Below are 20,345 nucleotides of genomic sequence, written 5' to 3'. Positions count from 1 at the left end.
TTATGAGTTCTTAAAGTCACCTGTGCATTTATTAATTGATGTTTTCAACTTGCCTTTATCAAATACAGTGGGGTTTGTACAAATGAAATAATACAGTAACTAATACAAAAGAAAAGCTTAGAAAGAGGGTTGAGCATGATTTGTGTGCTATGATAAACACAACTTCAATGTTTTTTCACCTTTTTATGAAAGTTTCTGCAGCTTGTGCTGGAACATCTGGAATTTCAGGCTTCTCTTCAGCTGTTTTTGAATGTGTAATATCTCCATTATCTATATTGATTAGAATTAAGTCTTCAGTTTCCTTTTAACAAAAGGAAATAGAATAACAGTAAGTATATTAAAAAACAATTACTTCTTTATAAAGTCTTCATGCAATGAATTATTTCAGCAAGAAGATAACTCAGAAAACTAATGACTTTTTTCCCTCCCAACCAGAAGATCACATGGATAACTAGAAAACTACTTTCAAGAAAAATAAAATGTCATTAAATGAATAGATATTAATCTTTGTACACAAACATTTGTAACCCAATATGCTTTTCATACAGTATTAAATTAATATTGGATCTCTAAGCTTATTCTTGAAAAGGTATACATTGGAAAATATGAACAAAACCATATAAATAGGTAGGCAAAGATGCTCCCTAAAAGCTGATTTACTCCAGTCCTTGCAGTGCTATTGTTTGTCTGTAGCGTATTTCTGTGTTTGTGTTAATCTCAAAGCACTTTGCCTCTTCACACAGAGGTAAGGCCCATGCTGATCTCTCACTCTGCAATTTTAATAACCTTAAAGATGAGATTGCAACACAGTCTATATTAACAAACATAAAATCTTTTCAATTATACCAAAGTGTGGTTTCTAATCTGTACCTATTTTTGATAGTGACATCTTTTTTTTCTTTTTTTTTTTTCTTTGCTCATTTTGGACTGGACTAGATGGACCAGTTTCACTTTGTCTAATAATCAGATGGATTCATCTAATACAAACTTACACATTTTTCCTCTTCAAACACCCAGAGAAAACCTATGTTCTACTCTCAAACAGTATATTCACATTAGTCCTGCCCTGTGAAGCTTTTTCTTAAATCTATGAGTAACCAACATTAATGTTAACCCCTGAAAGAAGCTTAGTTAACTAAGATTCTGAAAAAAAGACAACAAAAACAGCCCTCAGAAAAACCAAGATATTATATCTTTTACATTGCTTTCTCTTTTTTGTAAAGTACATAATCCCACCACAAGCAACAGCAGCATCATTAAGAGTAGTTTCAGATGTGTGCTCAATTCTTAGCCCAGATTCCTGGAAAAGGCAACAACTTAATCCCACACAACTCTGAGCAAAAAATAACCTCACAGATCTGAAGATAAACTACATACAAGAGACATGCAAGTAGAATAATTTCCCCAAATAAAACCTGAAGTCGCAAAAAATCCTATTATCCTGCAAAGTAAGGGATACAATAATAAGCTTTTTTAAAATACAGCAGTGGTCACATCAGTACAGCTTCATTACTTTTAATTTCTTCACTCCCCACACAGAAAAATAGCAAAAGCAAGTTTCTAGATGCATCTGAAAGAAGTTAAGGGAAAAAATGCTCTGAAAATGAGCAATAAGAGTGGAGTGGTAGCAGCCAAAACCATACCTTGCTGACTTCTTCAAAATGATCAATATGACATCCCATAAGAAACGATGTTGGGGCCATCACAAAATCTAGCATTTGACGAGACAGAATGGGCACAAAAGTGTGCTGCCACTGAAGAGGATGAAGGTACAACATAAAGCATTCAGCAACAAGCGTCAGCAGAGCCCAATCAGAAGAGAAGAAAACTATTCTCTGCTCAGTCAAAATACAGGTCATAACCTGGAAAAGACCAACAAGCTGAATGTTTATGAGAAGTTATATCTAGAACACAAACGATAGGAATGAATACTTTGTCTCCTTGCAAAACTCAGCCTCCCAAGTTGTGTTTTTCAATAGCTACCTTACACATATCCAAATTGACATAATGTCCACTTAACGACACCAAACTAACTTTTCTGTTAAGAAAACAGAAAAGAAGAAAAAAATTTGTCAGTGGGAGTCAATGAGTTTTGCCACCAATATCAGCAAGGGCAGGATTTAGCTGGAATTACTAAGACCTGCCGCCTTTCTATCACAGTACTAGATTGTAAACTGGTTGTAGAAATCATAGTCTTCATCTGGGTAAGCAAACCTGGTTGTTTTGATGATGAACACAAAGATTATCTAGGTTTTGGGTATCTCAGACAAATATCTGTTCAAGACTCTAACTAGTAATGTTCCTTATAGTGCCACTGGAGAGCAGTGCTTTCACAGAGCGCTTCAGAAGCTATCTGGGCATGCTCGCTTTTTCCACTGATACGCAGGGCATCTAAGTGCCAAACTCAGATTCCTCAAGTTAGGTAGGATGAATTCAAGCCAAGAAGAGTAATGGCACATGCAAGACATTTTGTAGGGATGCTAACACATAAAATCCCATACTCAAGATGCACCAGTTGAGAGGACCATTTAGGATCTGAGACAGTTTTACTCATAACACATACACAGGGGCAGAAGCCCATGTTGGTGGAAGAAAGGGCATGTCCAGAAAACAAGCCACTATTGCCTGCTTTCAGGACCAAGGAAGTTCACAAGCAACTATGGACAGAGGCCTTCTCCAATCTCTTCTTTTTAAGAGGAGGTGGCAACAGTAATAATACTGATCATGGTCACACTTCACAGGTGGCGTTTGAGCAAAGAATTGGATCAGGAAACCTACAAAGGATGTTCCAAAACAAAATTATTGTACTATTCTATGAAACACCAAAAATAATTTCGCAAATAGATTTTTTGTATTTTCTTGTCTACACCATTTCCACCAGTGTTACTAATCCATCCTACAGGTGCCTCTCTTACACAGGAAAATTATTTCTATGAATCTTGTAAAAATGCATTTTATGAGAATTCAAACTAAAATCTGTCAATCAGCTTGAGAATTTATATTTTAAAATACATGTTTAAGAAATTTAGCAGGTGAAATAAAACCGATATGCCATAATTTAACCTAGTTAGAAAATAACAAAATATCTTAGCAGACAGTGGATTTTATTGTGCCTTATCTCTGTTACGCAGAACTAACACTGTTCCGGTTTTTTGGATAACTAAAACATCTTTGATTTTTTTCAAACCAGAAATTACTCTCATTGTCAATCTCTAATACATTTAAAAAAATCTGTTAGCTTTACCTGCAACACCTGCTCTGGCTTGAAACACAGCAATGGAAGGTGAAGATCCAAGTCAACAATTGGACTGTCTGGATCCTCTCGTGAAGGAATTATTATTTGGAGTGGTTTCATATTAAATACCTGTAATAACAGATGTTTTCCATTTATCTCCTAATGAAAACATTCCCACAATACATTTAATTTAGCATTTCAGTTCCAACTACAAAAATATTAACATTAACTGAGAGCAAGAAAATAGCTATTTGCATACTGCAGAAAAGTGAAATGGAAAGAGGGGCATGTTAAGAGGCTGGTTTGAAAGATTATCACGGCCTTTGTGTCCTTTCATTCTCATAGTTTGTTTAGCCAATAATACTTTAAATATATATTTAATTTTTTTTAAACAGAATTTTACTATACTTTACTATAAGCATAATGAAATAATGGACCTTGTAGATACAACTGCAAATTCAAAAATATTGATAAAATTCATACAGGAAATTAAAAAAAAAAATAACTGAGCAGAGGTGCTCACATTAAGAAGACAGAACAAACCAAAACAAATGTGCTCTTTTGGCGTTTTCAAATTCTCCAGCTCAAATCTCTGGAAGATCCTGCACATGCTGCATATTTCAGCACTTAGCAGTTGGGTTAGCCAGCCATTCAGACAATTTTCCAGCCATACTGTTTTTCTCCCCTGCTCCTAACCCCTCATCCCAAGGTCACAGAAAGCAGCTATGGAGAGGCCCATGACTGAAGCACCACTTCCCACTTCAGTAGACAAGAGAGAGTGTGCTCAAATTACCAACTCAGCTAGCAGCTAACTTGATTTGGGAAGGGTTATGAAGAAGAAAATAGAGCTCAGAATTCTCAGCTTCTACACTGAATACAAATATTTATGTGAGTTTCTCCTCCCAGCTAGGTCTTAGTGAGGCAGCAGCCAATCCAGGACATTTAATCCACTACACACTACACAATGACTCCGCAGAGTCATTCAGACACAAGAAAAGAACAAGTCCAGAGCTGTGCACGCTGTTCCAGCAACAGATTTCTTTGGCCTCCTTTCTTTCACATAGACTGCTCTATTTCTCAGTCACACCACTGCATGTCATCACACAATCAGGATGACAGCCATAAGAATCCACATAAGGCAATGTGCCTTGGTATCAGACACAAAATAGGGAACTCCCACACTTTCTTTGAGTGATAGTTACATGATTTAGTGGTATTCAGACATGTGTAAATCAATGAGCTGGTATTGCCGTGTGTTCACATGAAAACTCAGCTTCTGTTCTTATAGAGCAGTTACAGACTGGAGTTTCCAATTACTTGTAGTAGAGATTTTGTGGGCTGCCCCTCTGGAAACCGAAAGGTAGATTATGCTGTCTCCAGACTTACTACGGTATCTTGGAGAGTAAGAGCCAACATGAGCCAAATCCTTCTCAGAAGAATATTAAAAATTAAATAGCATGACCAACTGGTATGCCAGTGCTGCAGCCAGCACCATGGTCACACTGTTATGTACTAATAAGGTATAGCCTTCTTTTCAAAGCACAGCTACTGACATCAGCTTTATATCAGCAAGTACAATCTCTAACCCGACAATGAAGAGCACTCCCCAATTTATAGAAAACTACATCTTAGTGCTTTATAAAACACAATGCTAAAGCAATTATTAAATTCACTATTGGTAATTACCAAGTGGAGTGGTCCTGGTGGCGGGCTGGGTATTAAAAATAACTTTGCCGCAAACTCTTTTATATGTTCCTCGACATCGAAATCCCTGAAAGGTCGCAGTTGCACCAGTAAGCTGTAATTAAATTATAGAAAATTATTCATAAATAATTACATGCAAACAGAAAAGAAGGCTTTTTGCTGATAACCTAGAACTAAAAAAAAAAAAATATTAGGAGCAAGGAAGCTATTATTCCAGCTAATTAAATTCTAATTTGTTAGATACTTTAGCAGCTCCATTTAATTTTAATGATGCTGCTGTGTCAGAAGCAGGATTTTCTTAATTTCCATGAATAAAATACTGCTGTATCACATATATCAGAGGATGCAGATAGCACACTGGCTCTCATGATGGCAAAGAAAACCTAGAAGTGAGATGCAGCTAAAGAAGTGTCTTCTACTAGAGACTTCTTGAGGAACAAAACACCCACAGCTGCAACACAGTGCCATCCTCTTTCTTCTATCCCAAACATCAGACATCAGCTCTGGAAGGAAAACAGCATCAGAGGACAAGAGAAGTTGTAGACTTGGGCTTAACTGCAGAGCAATGTGAAACAACAGGCATATTTAGCTTAAGGCCTAGGCCTGCATGAACACTGCCCTTTACTCTTGTTCCTTCTTTGCATGGACAAAGAACAAATACAGTTATGCACACCTGCCAAATGTTTCTCTTTTATGACTCTATTACGAAAGCTGTGTCAAAGCCACAAAGGTCACATGGCTTTTATTACATGCCATATCAATCCATGAACATTTAAACATACACACTATTAAAACTGCAAATTGTAAAGTCCAACAGCATTTGTAGTCAGATTTGTAGTCAGAAAGGGCATTTTATTCTATAGAAGATTCATGTGCATGTTTATAGAAGGAAAAAAAAAGGAAAAAGAAAAAATCCAAACCTTTACAAAATCAGAAATTTAATCCTGTAATCTATATACACATGAACTAGAAACTTAATATGGTTATATTCTCCCTTGAGGTTTTATTTCCGTTTGCAGTTTTACTGGTTTCCTTCAGAAGACTACTTGTTCTTCAGGAAGAAAGTGGCCTAGAAAGCAACTAAGTAAGTCCAGAGATATATAAGAATCCAGGACATCATATCTGTGTATGGCATTTAGATTCCTGAAGAAAAATATTCTGTCATATTAAGCTTTTAATTGGATTAATGAGACATTTAAGTTCACTAAATTAACATTTGGAAACTGCCCTGGGCTGAGTACTAGGCTGTTAAATGTGCTCCCAAAAAACCATGAACTATTCAGGAGTGCAGAGGAGGCAGGGGCAGGGAACTTCAAGAATTATCAAAGAAAACTAGACAGAGTAATCAATGTAAACAAATACACTCTCACACTTAGTAGTGCCTTAGATGTTGCCTAACAGAATAGACCTTTTTTTAATTCCTGAGATAAAAAGCACATACTAACACATCCTGTAAATGTTACAACAAAAACAACCTGACCCTGACACTGAAAATGCAGCAGATGTACTGAAAGGACAGTAAGAGCTCCCTAATCAGCACACTGTGCCTATTAATGCCACATAATAGCAGCTGACAGTTCTGCACTGCAAAAGTCTGATGAAATAAATGAAGACATCTCTGAAACATTAAAGGGGAGAGCTAAGGAGTTTATGAATCTTCCATTACCTCTATTAACTGTCCAGAGACAGATGTTTCAGAAAGCAAGAACATCTAAGAATAGGTCCTTTGTGCTGTTGCAACGCTGGGAGCTACTTGCACACTTCCACCTTTTCCCAAAGCAGCTGACAGGACTAATACACAAGGTGGAAGATTTGCAGTTTGAATGAAGCCTATTCATCCACGCAGGATGGGAGTTCACCCAGAAGGAGATCACTGCCAAGAATATTTTAACTTTCCATGTAGTCTAACAGATTGAGGTAAAACCACCTGAGAAAAATGCCAAAAAACATGTTTTATCTGGGAATGCTTACGATGATAAAACAGTTTTGAGGACAGTTCTGAATTAAATCAAGCACCGTCCCACCTGTTAGCAACCCCATACACTACAGGTTCTAGACAAAATAATCTATGCACAGTAGAAACTTGGAAGAAAAATCGTTTGCTGCAAAAAGGTCCTGAATGGAAGCAGAACCCTTTAAGAATGCTATTTCATAGATTCACAGAATGGTTTGGGTTGGGTTAAGGGACCTTAAACATCATCTAGTTTCAACCACACACCCCCCCCCATGGGCAGGGACACCTTCCACTAGACCAGGTTGCTCAAGGCCTCATCCCATCTGGTCTTGAACACCTGTAGGGAGGGGGCATCCACAACCTCCCTTGGCAACCTGTTCGAGTGCCTCACCACTCTTACTGTGAAGAATTTCTTCCTAACACCCAGTCTAAATCTTCCCTCTTCCAGCTCAAACACACTCCTCTTTGCAAAAAAGCCCTCCCTAGTTTTCTTGTAGGTCCCCTTCAGGTACTGGAAGGACCTTTCAAGATCAAGCCTCCATTAATAAAAAGAAATACAATTTTCTGCTAGTTCTCATGAGGAAAGGACTACACACTAAAAATGGGTGGTTTGAGGTCCACCAGCAAGCGTTTTCAAATCCCCAGACTCAGAGAATGATTAATCAATTGAAGCATCCTGCAAAACACCACTGAAACATACTAAGGATACAAATGCACTGTTGAATGTGTTATTATTTTTCAAGTCTGCAAAGCACTACTAGTTGAGCACATTTGCTAAATCAGAAGCATTTAATTAGATTTTTAACTCATTAGCCACCTGAATACAGTTACAGCATCCAAAATGACAATAACTCCCTTTCCAATTTATAGGAAAATAATGTTTTCTAAGTTACAAAAAGCTGAAACATCACCTGCTGCACACAACACTCAAAATATATCATGGATTTCCTCACTGTAATAGTTTATATTCCATTCAGAACAGCCACACACCCCAGCAGCTGTTTCATGCCATATGGAAAAATTTTAGTAACGCAACCAAGATAAGGACAAATGGTACCTCTCCACCCCTTCCTTTCCTCTCACTCAAGTATACTCTGGCACAGTAAAGTAACTTTAAAAAATCAAAATACAGTCAGGCAGACATTCTGAAATTGTCTGTCAAACAATACCAAGAAAAATATGCACAATTGTGAGATTACTTTTAAAATAATAAAAAAATTAAAAAATCATGGAAACTTAGTCAGTAGAGTTTCCAGTACACTGAGAGAGGTCAGCACCTAATGCAGCTTTGTCACTTGCTTTCCCCTGCCAGGTACACACAGTGACATCTTAGATCCAGATGCAGCAACAAAAAGGGGATAGAGGAGCTCTGCAACTGTATGACAAATTCCTCTGTTAAATGACTGGGACACACACACAGACTAGCATGGAAGTTTATTCAAGTATCTGCAAATCACTTAGAGCTTACATGGTAGGTTAATGATGATAAATCTGAACTCTTCTTAGAAATCAGTGCGGACTCAGCTTAAAGGGAAAAGCCATCCACAGCAGCTACTTCGGGTAATAAAACTTTAAACAGGTGCAAATCAAGGCCAAGATGTTTAATTACAATGTTTAAAATGGCCACCCAGAGGTAGAAGTTTGAATCCATTGAGAGTGAACTCCACCTGGTTCCTGACTGCTCTAAAAAAATACAAGACTTAGAAACATTTTTTGTAACCGCTAGATTTTTCCATGGTTTTCCTGAATATTTTCCCACTTCTCCCTTAGTGTGCTCTTTAAAATTCCCTTCACAAATTGATTACTTCTGCTAGTAGTGTGCTCTTTAAAATTCCCTTCACAAATTGATTACTTCTGTTAGCTCAGAGATGTCTCACTTCAGAGAAGAAATGACTCATTTATGAACATTCAAGGTCAGGTTGGATGGTGCTCTGAGCAACCTGACCTACTTTAGAATGTCCTTGCTCACTGCAGGAGAATTGAGCTAGATGACCTTTAAAGGCCCTTTCTAAGCCAAACAAGCCTATGAATATACTACATAAACCACTGATGAACACCAATACTGTAAAGCTGAATCTATGCTATCTCCCACCCACTAGAAAGCTAGTGTGTGGTGAGCCCTTATACAGACCAAGTTTGCAGTATCAATGAAGCATTGTAATCCTGTTATAAAGCCTGAATATCAGCAGTAAAGCACCACAGCTCAGTATATAGCCCTAAGTTACATACAAAGATTAGTGTTTACTTGAGACTATGAAAAGGCAGTGATGAATCAGGTCCTGTAAAACTAATAGCTGATGTAATTGACTTAAACATAAGGAGTGGGAAAAGTGATCTGAGCAGGAAAGGAGTAAGGAAAACAAACATTCCTTTTTTTTTACTGATCCTCTCAATTTCACTAACCTGTGAATACCTACTTTCCATCATATCCACATCAGAACCCCTTACAGGTGTTTTGAAAATGACAGAGCAGAGGTATCTTGAACATCAGTGGTGTATTCGCTCATATTTAAGGACTGCCAGAGTGAGTAATTTCTGGTATCACCCTTTTTTGAAGGCATCATCTGAACTGCCTAAGAGAGAGACACTGCTTTGTTTCTCCAGGGCTCTCTTCATCTAAACCTGGGAAAGCTCTAACTAGATCCAAGTCCACAGTGTTGCAAAGAGGAACATGGGAGGGAGAGAGTGCTCAGGTCTCATCCTGGCATGGTATCAGGTTAGGGGCTAGCAATGCACCTCAGTACCCAGGAAGCACACCCTTGCTTGCTCATCTCCTCCTCCTCCCAACCACTGGCAAAACAGACTGGAAGACACAGGCTCCAGCGTAAAAACCCAACATCTTTCAAAGGCCTGCAAAAGGTAAACAGCTGACTTCAAATTTAACTCTAGAAAGCCTGACTGGAACTTAATATTTTAAAAAAAGCCCTCTTCTACCTTTAGACTACAGGCCTGCAACTGAAGATCACTCAGTAATGTCCAGTGTACAGAGACAGGCTTCCTGATGCAAGGCATTTTTAATCCTCTTCAGGACAGAAGCACATAGGTTTTAACAACTTAAGAAAGCAACAGACAACCTCAAAATATTGCTAAATAACAAAACACATTTATGCTCACTTATCTTTTAATTCAACCACAAAGTGGAGTATTTGAGTGTTTTTAATCAGTGAAGCTGTCTGTGTCTTTAAGATTTTTTCCCCCTAGCTCTAAGACGGACAAATAATCACTGTTCTCCCTCAAGTGACTCCTAATTAGCTAGTGTCATTAACTGCTTGTTAATATATACATTTATGTTCTTATTACATTTATTTGGTGCATTACAAATAAGTTTTTGAGCTTTCAGAGCGTTTTTACCAGTGTGGGGAAAAAAAAAAACAAACTTAGAAATCTGCTCCCTGCAATTTAGTAATTTTGACTTAACCAAAAACTTCAAAGACAATGAAGACAACATGAGAACTAATTTCTTTGATATTTAGAACTTGTGCTTATATTCACATTACAATTATTCTTTTCCTCTTCCACACACTTCATCTTCCACTACTGTAACTTAAACTAACGCCTGTTTTAGCATTCTGCAGCTATCCTGAGCACATCCTGCAAATTCAGGTATTAAAACCTGCACACTGTTACTTTCAGAAGAAACACGTAGGATAGCAAGTCTTACCAAGAGAGACAATCCTTGAGGGCATTGAAATACGGGTATCTGGATATAACACAAACAGCAAATGGTACAAAACAGACAGGCATCTTCCCAGTCTGCATGGATTCCCAGTGGGCCTGCCCATTCGAGGAAATGCAGCTATCCTGCAAGAAAACCACAGATTAATGTGTTTATGGTAAACATAAATTTATACCTGATATTTTTTTGAGAATCCTAGAGATATGATACCCAATTCCTTCTAAATTTAAAAAAGATTTGGATATTGATCTCCCTTAAGTTTTTTAGAAAAAAATGTCAGCCTTCCAGGCTTAGATATATGTATCAAAAAGAATTTCTGCATTTTAGAAAGTATTTAGAAAGTATTTAGAAAGGACACAGGATACAATTATCACCAAAAAAGTGTCCAAGGCACAAAGTCTGCTCCTAAATATTCAAAACTCCCAGATGAAATACTTAACAGTTTTTCCTAATGCATTTCTGTTCCAATATATTTAATTTACAATGGCAATATAAAGTATGATTTGTTCTGTATTCCCACTAACATAAAAACCTATATATTAACTTATTTCAGTAATTAAACCTGACATAATTCTCAAAGTGTTTTAATTTATATCTTTTACTATGTTTTAATAAAAGTATGAGTTAAATAACATACTTGCATAGGCTGGTAGTACTGTGCTACAACACCATATGTTCTGTTACCACAGACATCTGTGAAGACTAGGAAATGAATGTGGTCATCTTTTGATTCAGAAGTTATATGAAGTCCTCCTGCAGTGAAGACAGAAACATTTTTTTTTAACTACAGCTGCTTGAAAACCAATTCATGACAAATACTGCACATTTGCACTTAATTTCAAGAGAAGCATCTCACTTTAAGGAAATAAAATGCATATATACAGTCTGACCTAAGGGTTGTTACAAATGCTGTAAGCTGCACATTACTGAAGAAGCAAAAATATTATATTATTATTATGCATTTTAAGTGGTAAAATACAATAGATGGGGTTACTTCCTCCTTTTTTTCAAGTCATTTATAAGGTCTGCAGTAGTGACATGCATATGAATATTTCTACAATTAAACCTGGAGGATGCAGTCACTACTTCTGTGTATCTTAATACCAAATAAAAAGTGAACGTACTCAGCCATTTGGGGGAAAAGGGGATTTTAGAAGTGTGCACATCTCACTCAGACCAAGATTTACCAATAAGGGTAAAGGAAATTTCAGCTTCCCTCCCTTGCAGGTGGTGCAGCTACTACTGTTAACAGATCTGTTTCACACCACACAGCCATACAGAGTAAGAGTACCAGCTGCTTTCATCACTGGCCTGCTCACAAGCAGACACATTTTTAAACTGTGAAATACAAAGAGATAAAAATTATAATAATAAAAAAAAAATTCTGTACTATGGGTCAACAAATAGATATTCAAAAGTTCTCATGAAGTGAGAAGTCACCATACCTGGGAAGCATAACTGTGGCAAACCAATAAGATCAACATCCTTTGGAACGGTAACATCTTCAGTGTCAGGTGCTTTCTGCTCCCCGTTGAGACTCTTGACATTTTCAGTCTTTGGTTTCTCTTTTTTCTTTCGGAAAGACCGGCGTTTATTTCTGCTCAAGCTATTACCAACATTAATCACCGGAGTATCATCTCTGCTGATAAATGGAGGCACAAATACAGAAAGAACTTCTGGATCAAGGGGAGGGAGGCTTTTAAGTTTTCTTTGTGTACCCTACAAAAAAAAATAAAACCAGCCATTAAGTTGACAGTCATCTTGATAGATTTTCTTTTTATCCCTGTTTTCTGTCTACCCCTAAAATAGTGGGTTCAGACTACATTCTCCTTAATTATTTTTTCCTTCCAATTTCTTGTTTCACATGTGTTAATGCAAGGGGAATAATCTGGGCATTTTCAGTAGGGAAATAATCACTCTTCATCACTGAAAATGAACAATATCAGTGTTGCGCCACTGGCATAAGAAAACTAACAAATATCAAATATGCAATTTATTCCTTTGAAGTGTTAGGATATACTTAAGCTATACTAAAATAAACACTGGTAATGAGAGAAACCAGGCAACAAATGAATGAAAATAAAGAAAACCAGACGAGCTCCCTAGGCAAATCTTTTTTTTCAACTTTAGAAAAAGCTACATTTTAACTAGGTATAGCCTCTACATGAAGACAAACAAAATCAATTAAAGCCAGAAATACTTCCCAAAAAAACACATGAGCTTTCACAATATTTCACTTTATAAAGCAATCAAGAAAGTACAACTAAAAATGACAATCACTGTTACAATAAAGACAATTTTAAGACACTGTTCAACATGAAGCCATGAAAATTTCTCTATATAGACTGATGAGTAAGTGGAAGAGGCATCCCAAGAGCATGTTTGAAATTATGGGGTTTAGCAGGCAGCTTTGCAAAGCACTACTGCACTGAAAGCCCTTGCTGCCCCATTATGGAAAACCTGTGAAGGAAGTGACAAGAGAATTCCTTGTACTTGGGAGCAGTTTTTGTACTCTTGACCATATAATAGAGATAAATACCTGCATTCTCAATTACTTCACTGTGATCTTAATTCTTCCTGCAAGGCCAAAACAGCAAGCAAAGGCTTTGTTTAGTCAACGGATATTTGGAAACAGGAAAGGCGAGCCTCACTGTGGCTAAAACTTGTTTCGTTTTCAACTTTTCCTCAGTGATACAAAGATAGATAAGAAAAAGATGCTGCTTTTACCTTCAGACATGATGCATGGATATAACTCGTATTTAAGATGGCCCTCTCTCAATATTTCTCTACTTTTAAAAATTCCTACAACATACAAAGCTCTTGATTCACTGAAACCAATCTTTGACAATTGAAGTTTTGGAACAGAAAATCTGAGCTTATTTGTCCTAGTGGACGAGTCCACCAGTAATCTTCTTCACTTTTAAGCATCACAGGAAAAATAAGATGTATGAGTTACTGCATCTTAAGCTCCACCATGGTCTATAACAAGATACTTGAAAGTACTTCAAAAAAATAAGAAGTGAAAAAACACTCTTTTAATGAACACACAGTCTGAACTAGAAAGAAATTAAGAACGAGAAAGATAAAATTTCAGGTAAGTATCCACTGGGATATCCAAGAAATAGCAATTACTTCAAAAATCACATGAAAAAACACGGTACTGAATGCCATATCCTGCCATGCTAAAAACTTCAAGTGTCGTTTTCCTTACCTGGCAGCGACATCCATTTCAAGTGAAGAAACTGGAAATGCAGATAAATCCAACATGATCATTCTCAAAATAACATGCAGCTAAACATTTCAGAAGGAAATTAAGAATCAAGGCTCATCCCTGAGGCTGTTATGCAAGAAAAACACAGATCTGCTCAAACAGTTGCAATCTTGGCACGTTTGCCCTGCAGAGGTTTTCATCCAAAGTTGCTTTGACAAAACAATTCTGACTTACAGTGAAAGCATCTCTGCTCTACAAATTGCCAGATGACAGCCAGCAATTTAACAGCCTCACAGTGTAGCAGCTCCTAAACTGGCAGGTCCTTGACATCTTGAACTATAGGAGAGGCATTAAACACCACTCTTTTTCCTACAGAACAGCACTGTCGACCCTGTCACTGACCCAGTGACTCAGTTGTCAGCATTCAAGTCTGCTCTTATTAACGCCTATGGCCAAAGACATATTTTCTTACCTTTTCAGTTCAGCAGTAGTGAATAAGCAGCAACAGAACAATACTCACTTGTTTCTACTATTCTTTGAACATTTTTTATTCTCTGCTTCTACTGTTACTTTTTTATTTTAAAATGCTTCTCTCCACTGAGTCACAGAATGGCAGGGACCTCTGGAGATCATCTAAGTCCAATCCCCCTGCTAACACAGGTTCGCCTAGATCAGCTTGCAAGCAAGTTTTGAAAGTCTCCAGAGAGGGAGACTCCACCACCTCTCTGGGCAGCTGTTCCAGTGCTCTGTCACGTACAAAGGAAAGAAGTTTCTTCTTAAGCTCAAATAAAACTTCCTGTGTTCTCGATTGTACCTGTTGCCCCTCGCCCTATCATTCGCCTCCACTGAGAAGAGCCCAGCCCCACTCTCATGACATCCACCCTTTAGATACTTACATGCATTGAGAGGATCCCCTCTCAGTCATACCTTTGCCAGGCTAAACAGCCCCAGGTCTCTCAGCCTGTCCTCGTATGAGAGATGCTCCATTCCCCTAACAATCCTCGTGGCCCACCACTGAACTCTCTCTGGTATCTGCTTGTCTCTCTTGAACTGGGGAGCCCACAACTGGACACAACACTCCAGGTGCAGCTTCACCAGGGCAGAGTAGAGGGAGGAAAGAACTTTTCTTGATCTGCTGGCCACACACTTAACACACCCCAGAATACTGCTGGCCTTCTTGGCCATAAGGGCATATTGCTGGCTCATGGTGAACTTGTTCACCAGCACTCCCAGGTCCTTCTCCATAGAACTGCTTTCACAGCAGGTCAACCCCCAACCCATACTGATACACAGGGTTATTGTTCTTTTCATAGCTTCTTATAAACACCAGTGTCTTTCCTGTAATTCTCCAAGACTCCAGAAGTCAGGGGGTTGTATTCCCTCCTTGTTTACTGTTTATGTTCCTGTAACAGTGGTGTTGTACGTGACACAGATAAGAGACAGGGTTTTTACAATGACTGAGCTATTTTAGATACAAACAAGAAGTAGTGTGTTGAAACCACAGATTCAAGTGTGATGTCATCTCTCTGGTGTTTCCTTCATCTCATTTTCCTATTCCCATCACTGAAGAAGCTAATTTCATTTTGAATGTCATGAAAGAACTGGCTTCTCTAAGGAAAAATTGGGCAGGGAAAAGAATGAAGTCTTAGAAAAATGAGGTTGGAAGGAACCTCTGAAGGTTCCAGTGCAATCCTCTGCTCAAAGCAATGATAACTTTTAACTTCCATCAGGTTGCTGTGGGTCTCATCCCATCAAGTTTCAGAAATCAATTAGGAAGGAGATTCTCCCTGCCTTGTACTCTAGCCCTCATGCAGATAATCCCAATGGGACAGTATTCCAGATGTGACCTCAAGAGCGTTGAGCAATAACCCCTTTCCTTCACGTGTGAGCTATCATCCCAATGATGCAGGCCATTACAGAGGTACTGCTATAGCTGCACATTGCTGATTAATGCTCACAGAATTGCAGAATAGTTTGGGCTGGGACACCTCATGCTAGACCAGGTTGCCCAGAATCCTGTCCAATGTGGTGTTGAACACTTCCAGGGATGGGGCATCCACAACCTCTCTAGGCAGCTTGTTCCAGTACCTCAACACCTTCACAGTGAAGAATTTCTTCCTTAGATCTAATCTAAATCTACATCTTTCAGTTTAAAGCCATTACTCTTTGCCTTATCACTACATGCCCTTGTAAAAAGTTCCTCTCCAGCTTTCTTGTAGATACTTGAAGGCTGCTACTTGATGACATACCTTTTGCACAACTTGACACCCAGGAGGCATTAGAGAAGAAGGAAAAAAAGGGTTTGGTGATTCTATTTGCATCAGCAGAGGCAGCAAGCATAATACAGATACTGTAAGAAACAAGATCTGCATCACTAACTGTGATACAGACACCAGAACCCAGCAATGGAGCCAACAGGAAGATCTGAGACATCTCAAAGCCAGCTTGTACATCATCCTTGCCATATTACAATCTACCTTTACAGCTGAAGATAACTTAGGGGAAAGAAATCTTATTAAAGATGGATGTATGATTTTCACTATTGTACTTCTCATTCTTACAAAATACACATTTCCAACACTAAAGAAGCAATCTCTGTCTGAAAATAGCAGCCTTTGATCTCTTCAAATTGAAATCTCAGAGTAATAATTATCTTAGTAATAAGGGCAACTGATGGATGACAGCCTAGAAATTTCAGTCTAATGAGTTTCAGTGCAAATCTGTATCATTTTTCCTGGAATCTGCACTGAAAACAAGTAAATCATATGAGATTATATTTCTCTTTGGAAGTGTGTTATATCATTCCTGCTGACCTCACTAACTTTACTACCACATATTAAAATACAGTTAAGAATGCACAAGCATACTTTCAAGACCAAAATCTGAAGCACTTGCAAAAATTTTTCCCTGCTATTTAATCTGTAAATATAATCAGTGGTCCACTACTTTGCATTACATGTTCTTATTTTCTGTCAGTAACGTCTCTGCTTTCTACATTCACTGAAATCAGACACAAAACCTATCCCACCATTTCCTTCCTGCAGAAGGAAAAGGACACAGAGTCAATCTATAAACTTTCCCTAAGACAGTGACTGAAATCCCTGTGGCGTAACAGCTTGCAGGGACATTACTGTAATTAATACTGACAAGGCTAGAGACTCTATTTTTTCTGGCACTCAATTTTATACCTTGAGCAAAGAAGTAATCCAAAACTTGTGTGTGGCTCCTACTTTTTGCAGTCAATTTCTCATTTGTTGTTCTACACACTTATTGGAAGCAATACAATCAAACTAAGCAGACTGGAATGAAAAAACTATTCCCTTTCTTTTGGATTTACTTCTCACACAGATGCCAGAATGATATATACACATCCATTTCAAAACCCTGGTGTTGACATTTGTGGCACAACTATTTCCCCAGTTTGAATGTACACATGAATAAGATCCTGGAATTTGAACCTCTGCCTTAGCTGATACCACTTAAGAAGCTGACATCAGTAAAATCTGTCTCCTGAGCAGTGAGCAGCAACAAGTTTAACAAAGGCTTCTTTATCTAATGCTATTAGAGCACACAATCAAATTCGAGTTGAAGCATGACAACTCGAGATCCCTGGGAACAGCCTGGCTTTGCAGCACGTGTTGGCACCACAGCTACTCCCACCTAATGAAACCATCAGCACATTTCAACAAAGCAAAATCAGGAAGAGGATTTTAATTGTTAATCCGTGTGTGAAGTGGCTACAGTCATAAACAAATTATAAACCACATATTCAAAGCGGAAAGCAACCCATCAACTCCTGCTGTATCTGAATTGCTCGGGTTGTGCCAAGTTCAGAGCACTAAGCTCACAGGGAGATCGTTACACCTTGTGGTGTTCTAAGGATGTAAGTTACCAGGCTTTATTCCCCCGAGTTAGCTTTTATCTACACCGGAAAACGGGACATGGGAGATCATCCAGTAAATGATATGTATTGTTCAAGCATTTTGCTGTTCCTGCTCGTATAAAGCTACACCGGAGTCTCCATCTGAGATCAGACTTCCCAAAAGGGGTTAATTACTTAACACCACTACCAACCTACTCCTATTCCGCTGATGATCCTCTGTCAAAATAAGTTTTAAGTATTCGACCTCTATCCCATGACAACAAAAACAAGACAATCCCATAATCCGCACTGGGAAGAGAGGCCGGGCCAGGGAGGAGCTGACCCGGCTTTAGACTCTGGTTAAACTCCGACTGCGCTGCTCCACAGACCAGCCGAGGCACCAGACCACCGAGTCCCGCCGATCCTGAGCGTCCTGCGCTTTCTCACCGCAACAAGTCCCCGCTCACCTGGACCAGCGCCCTCACCCGCTCCCTGGGCACGCCGACCAGCAGGCAGATCTCCATCAGGCCCGGGGGCAACACGTCCTCCATGGCAGAGGGAGGCAGTGGCAGCGAGCACAGCGGGCTGCGGGAACTCCTTCCCGCGGGCTGGGCCGGGGCGCGCGGGGGCGGGAACACTCTCCCCCTCAGACTGCGGCGCACTGCACCCCTTCCCGCCCCTCCTGGTAATGCGCATTTTGATTGGTTTTATCTCCCGTCGCTCTGAGGACCTATGACCAGTCTGAAAGGTAGAGCCTGCCTGCGGCGGCCTCGCGCTCCGGACGAGGGCGGGACGTCACCACTCACCGCCCGACATAGGGGCGGGCGCGAGGCTGGAGTATCGCTGCCCAAGTCCCGCTCTGCATGTGTCCCCCACCTCGCCTCACCCCATCTCCCCTCGCTCCATCTCCCTGCCCTGCTGAGCGAGTCTTCGCGGAGGACTCCCCACTCAAAGGGGAGGCCACTGGTTTCTCCTGGCTGGTTTCCCAGCAGGTCTGTTGGGCCGGAAGAGTTGAGGTGCTTCAGGGTTGCCCGTCGCCGGCGTGTCGGAGGGGTAGATGAAGTCATGGTCTGGCGCTATGACAAGTGGTGCCATTCCCGCCTGTTTGCTCCAGGTGAGTCAGTAAGGGTATGCTACTAATAGTCGTGTATTTATCATGGGTCATAGTTTCAATGACCTATAAGCACATAGCTGAGTGCAAACTGTGTAGTGCTTTGCCTCTGGAGCAGCAGAGTTCTCGGTGGAGCTGCCTTCACAGAAACAACACAGGGGACTCCGGGATTTGTTTTTGAGCCTTTTAAACAGATCGTGAGTCACTGTGTATGTATTGGCTCTGTGCAGATCTTCACTGAGGGAAATGTTTCCTTTGGGACTGGTGTGTACAGTACGCGAAACTGCGGAGAGCCGTCTCTCTGAAACTGGAAGGATAAGGTATCATCTCATCACAGCCACAAACTTTTTGTGGGCTAGAGTTCACATACTTCAAACACACACCAAAAAAAATCCCCCTCAATAAATTGCTCCAGGCTTTCATGATTTTGCTGTCAGCCCAGGGTTATGAACAGATTTCTTCGAAATGTACAATGAACATTAGAAACACAAGAGCTAGTGGTCTTCATGGGGATTATCTGAACTTTTGTGGTGTTAAAGCTCAGGATCACCTGGCCTTCAGTGCTCTCAAATATGGAGGAAGTCACAAATGCAGAATATAGGAAATTAGATAGCATTGACTAAAAGAAGGAAATTCCTGAAGACCTGTAAGTTCAGAGATTGCTTCTTCAAAGTGATAGAAGATCATGGGCTCAAAGATTTATGTTAATTAATTTTAAGGTCATGAGGAATTGTTAAAATCATCCTGTTTAGCTTGTGTAGCCCAGACAGAATAAGGGCAATTCCTCTATGAAATCTGTAGCTTCTGGCTGGCACCATGAGTTCCTATAACAGGGATTACTATCAGTCACTGTTAGAAGTTTGGCATCTCATTTTTAGCTTCAGTGTTTAGCTTATTTTTTTGCCACTGGATCATGTTAGAGTTTGCATGCTGTTTGAACAGATTCTTCACTATGAAAAGGCTTCTCCTTGCAGAGTTCAAGATGATTAATTATTTGAGTTTACTATACAGTTAACACATTTTAGATCTTTCCTAATCACTTGTGTGCATCTTTTCTCAACTTTTTTCAAATATTCTTTTTAAATTGTCAACACCCAAAATCACCTTTACTGTTGTTGAATATACAGTGGTAAGTCACATTGCTATTTATAATTGTTAACCACACCTAATTAAAACAGAGAAAGACTGATGTATGAATCATTCAAAAAGGTTATAGTGTTAATTGGTAATCCACTGTAACCCTGTATGGTTTTCTTAGGGTTATTACTTCCAACATGACACCCCTACATCTTGCATTCATTGACCTAAGGCTATGACCTAGTGTTTGACCACATTAAAAGAAAATAACAAATGAGCCGAGGCTATTATCTAATCCATGTCACCCTGTAGTTAATTAATTTGTATGATGATTAGCTTCTGATTCTCTGCTATCTGCAGTGATAAATTCTGGATGAATGTTTTTCATAATTAACGTATCCCTCAAAGCTAGGGTATGGTGAAGTTGTTACCACAACAGAAGTACAAGATGAAAGGTATTCATGTGAATCTGATGAAATCTCCAGAACTCTGAAAGTAGGAAACCTGCTATATGG

General features: G+C 39.2%; 1 protein-coding gene across 1 annotated transcript in view; it reads right to left on the bottom strand.

The window, feature by feature from the left end:
* The window catches only part of DENND3 (DENN domain containing 3), a 38,781-nt gene extending 20,588 nt beyond the window's left edge, over positions 1-18,193 (bottom strand). The window contains exons 1-8 of the mRNA XM_054385380.1: positions 18,110-18,193; positions 12,015-12,288; positions 11,207-11,322; positions 10,555-10,694; positions 4,922-5,033; positions 3,245-3,364; positions 1,644-1,862; positions 180-301 (exon numbers count right to left, since the gene is read on the bottom strand). Coding sequence (XP_054241355.1) covers positions 180-301; positions 1,644-1,862; positions 3,245-3,364; positions 4,922-5,033; positions 10,555-10,694; positions 11,207-11,322; positions 12,015-12,288; positions 18,110-18,193 — 1,187 coding nt within the window. The remainder of the gene's footprint in view (positions 1-179; positions 302-1,643; positions 1,863-3,244; positions 3,365-4,921; positions 5,034-10,554; positions 10,695-11,206; positions 11,323-12,014; positions 12,289-18,109) is intronic.
* Positions 18,194-20,345: the final 2,152 nt, after the last annotated feature.

Source organism: Indicator indicator, chromosome 12 (assembly GCF_027791375.1).
Source record: "Indicator indicator isolate 239-I01 chromosome 12, UM_Iind_1.1, whole genome shotgun sequence".
NCBI lineage: Eukaryota > Metazoa > Chordata > Aves > Piciformes > Indicatoridae > Indicator > Indicator indicator.
This window is presented reverse-complemented; position numbering and strand designations above follow the sequence as displayed.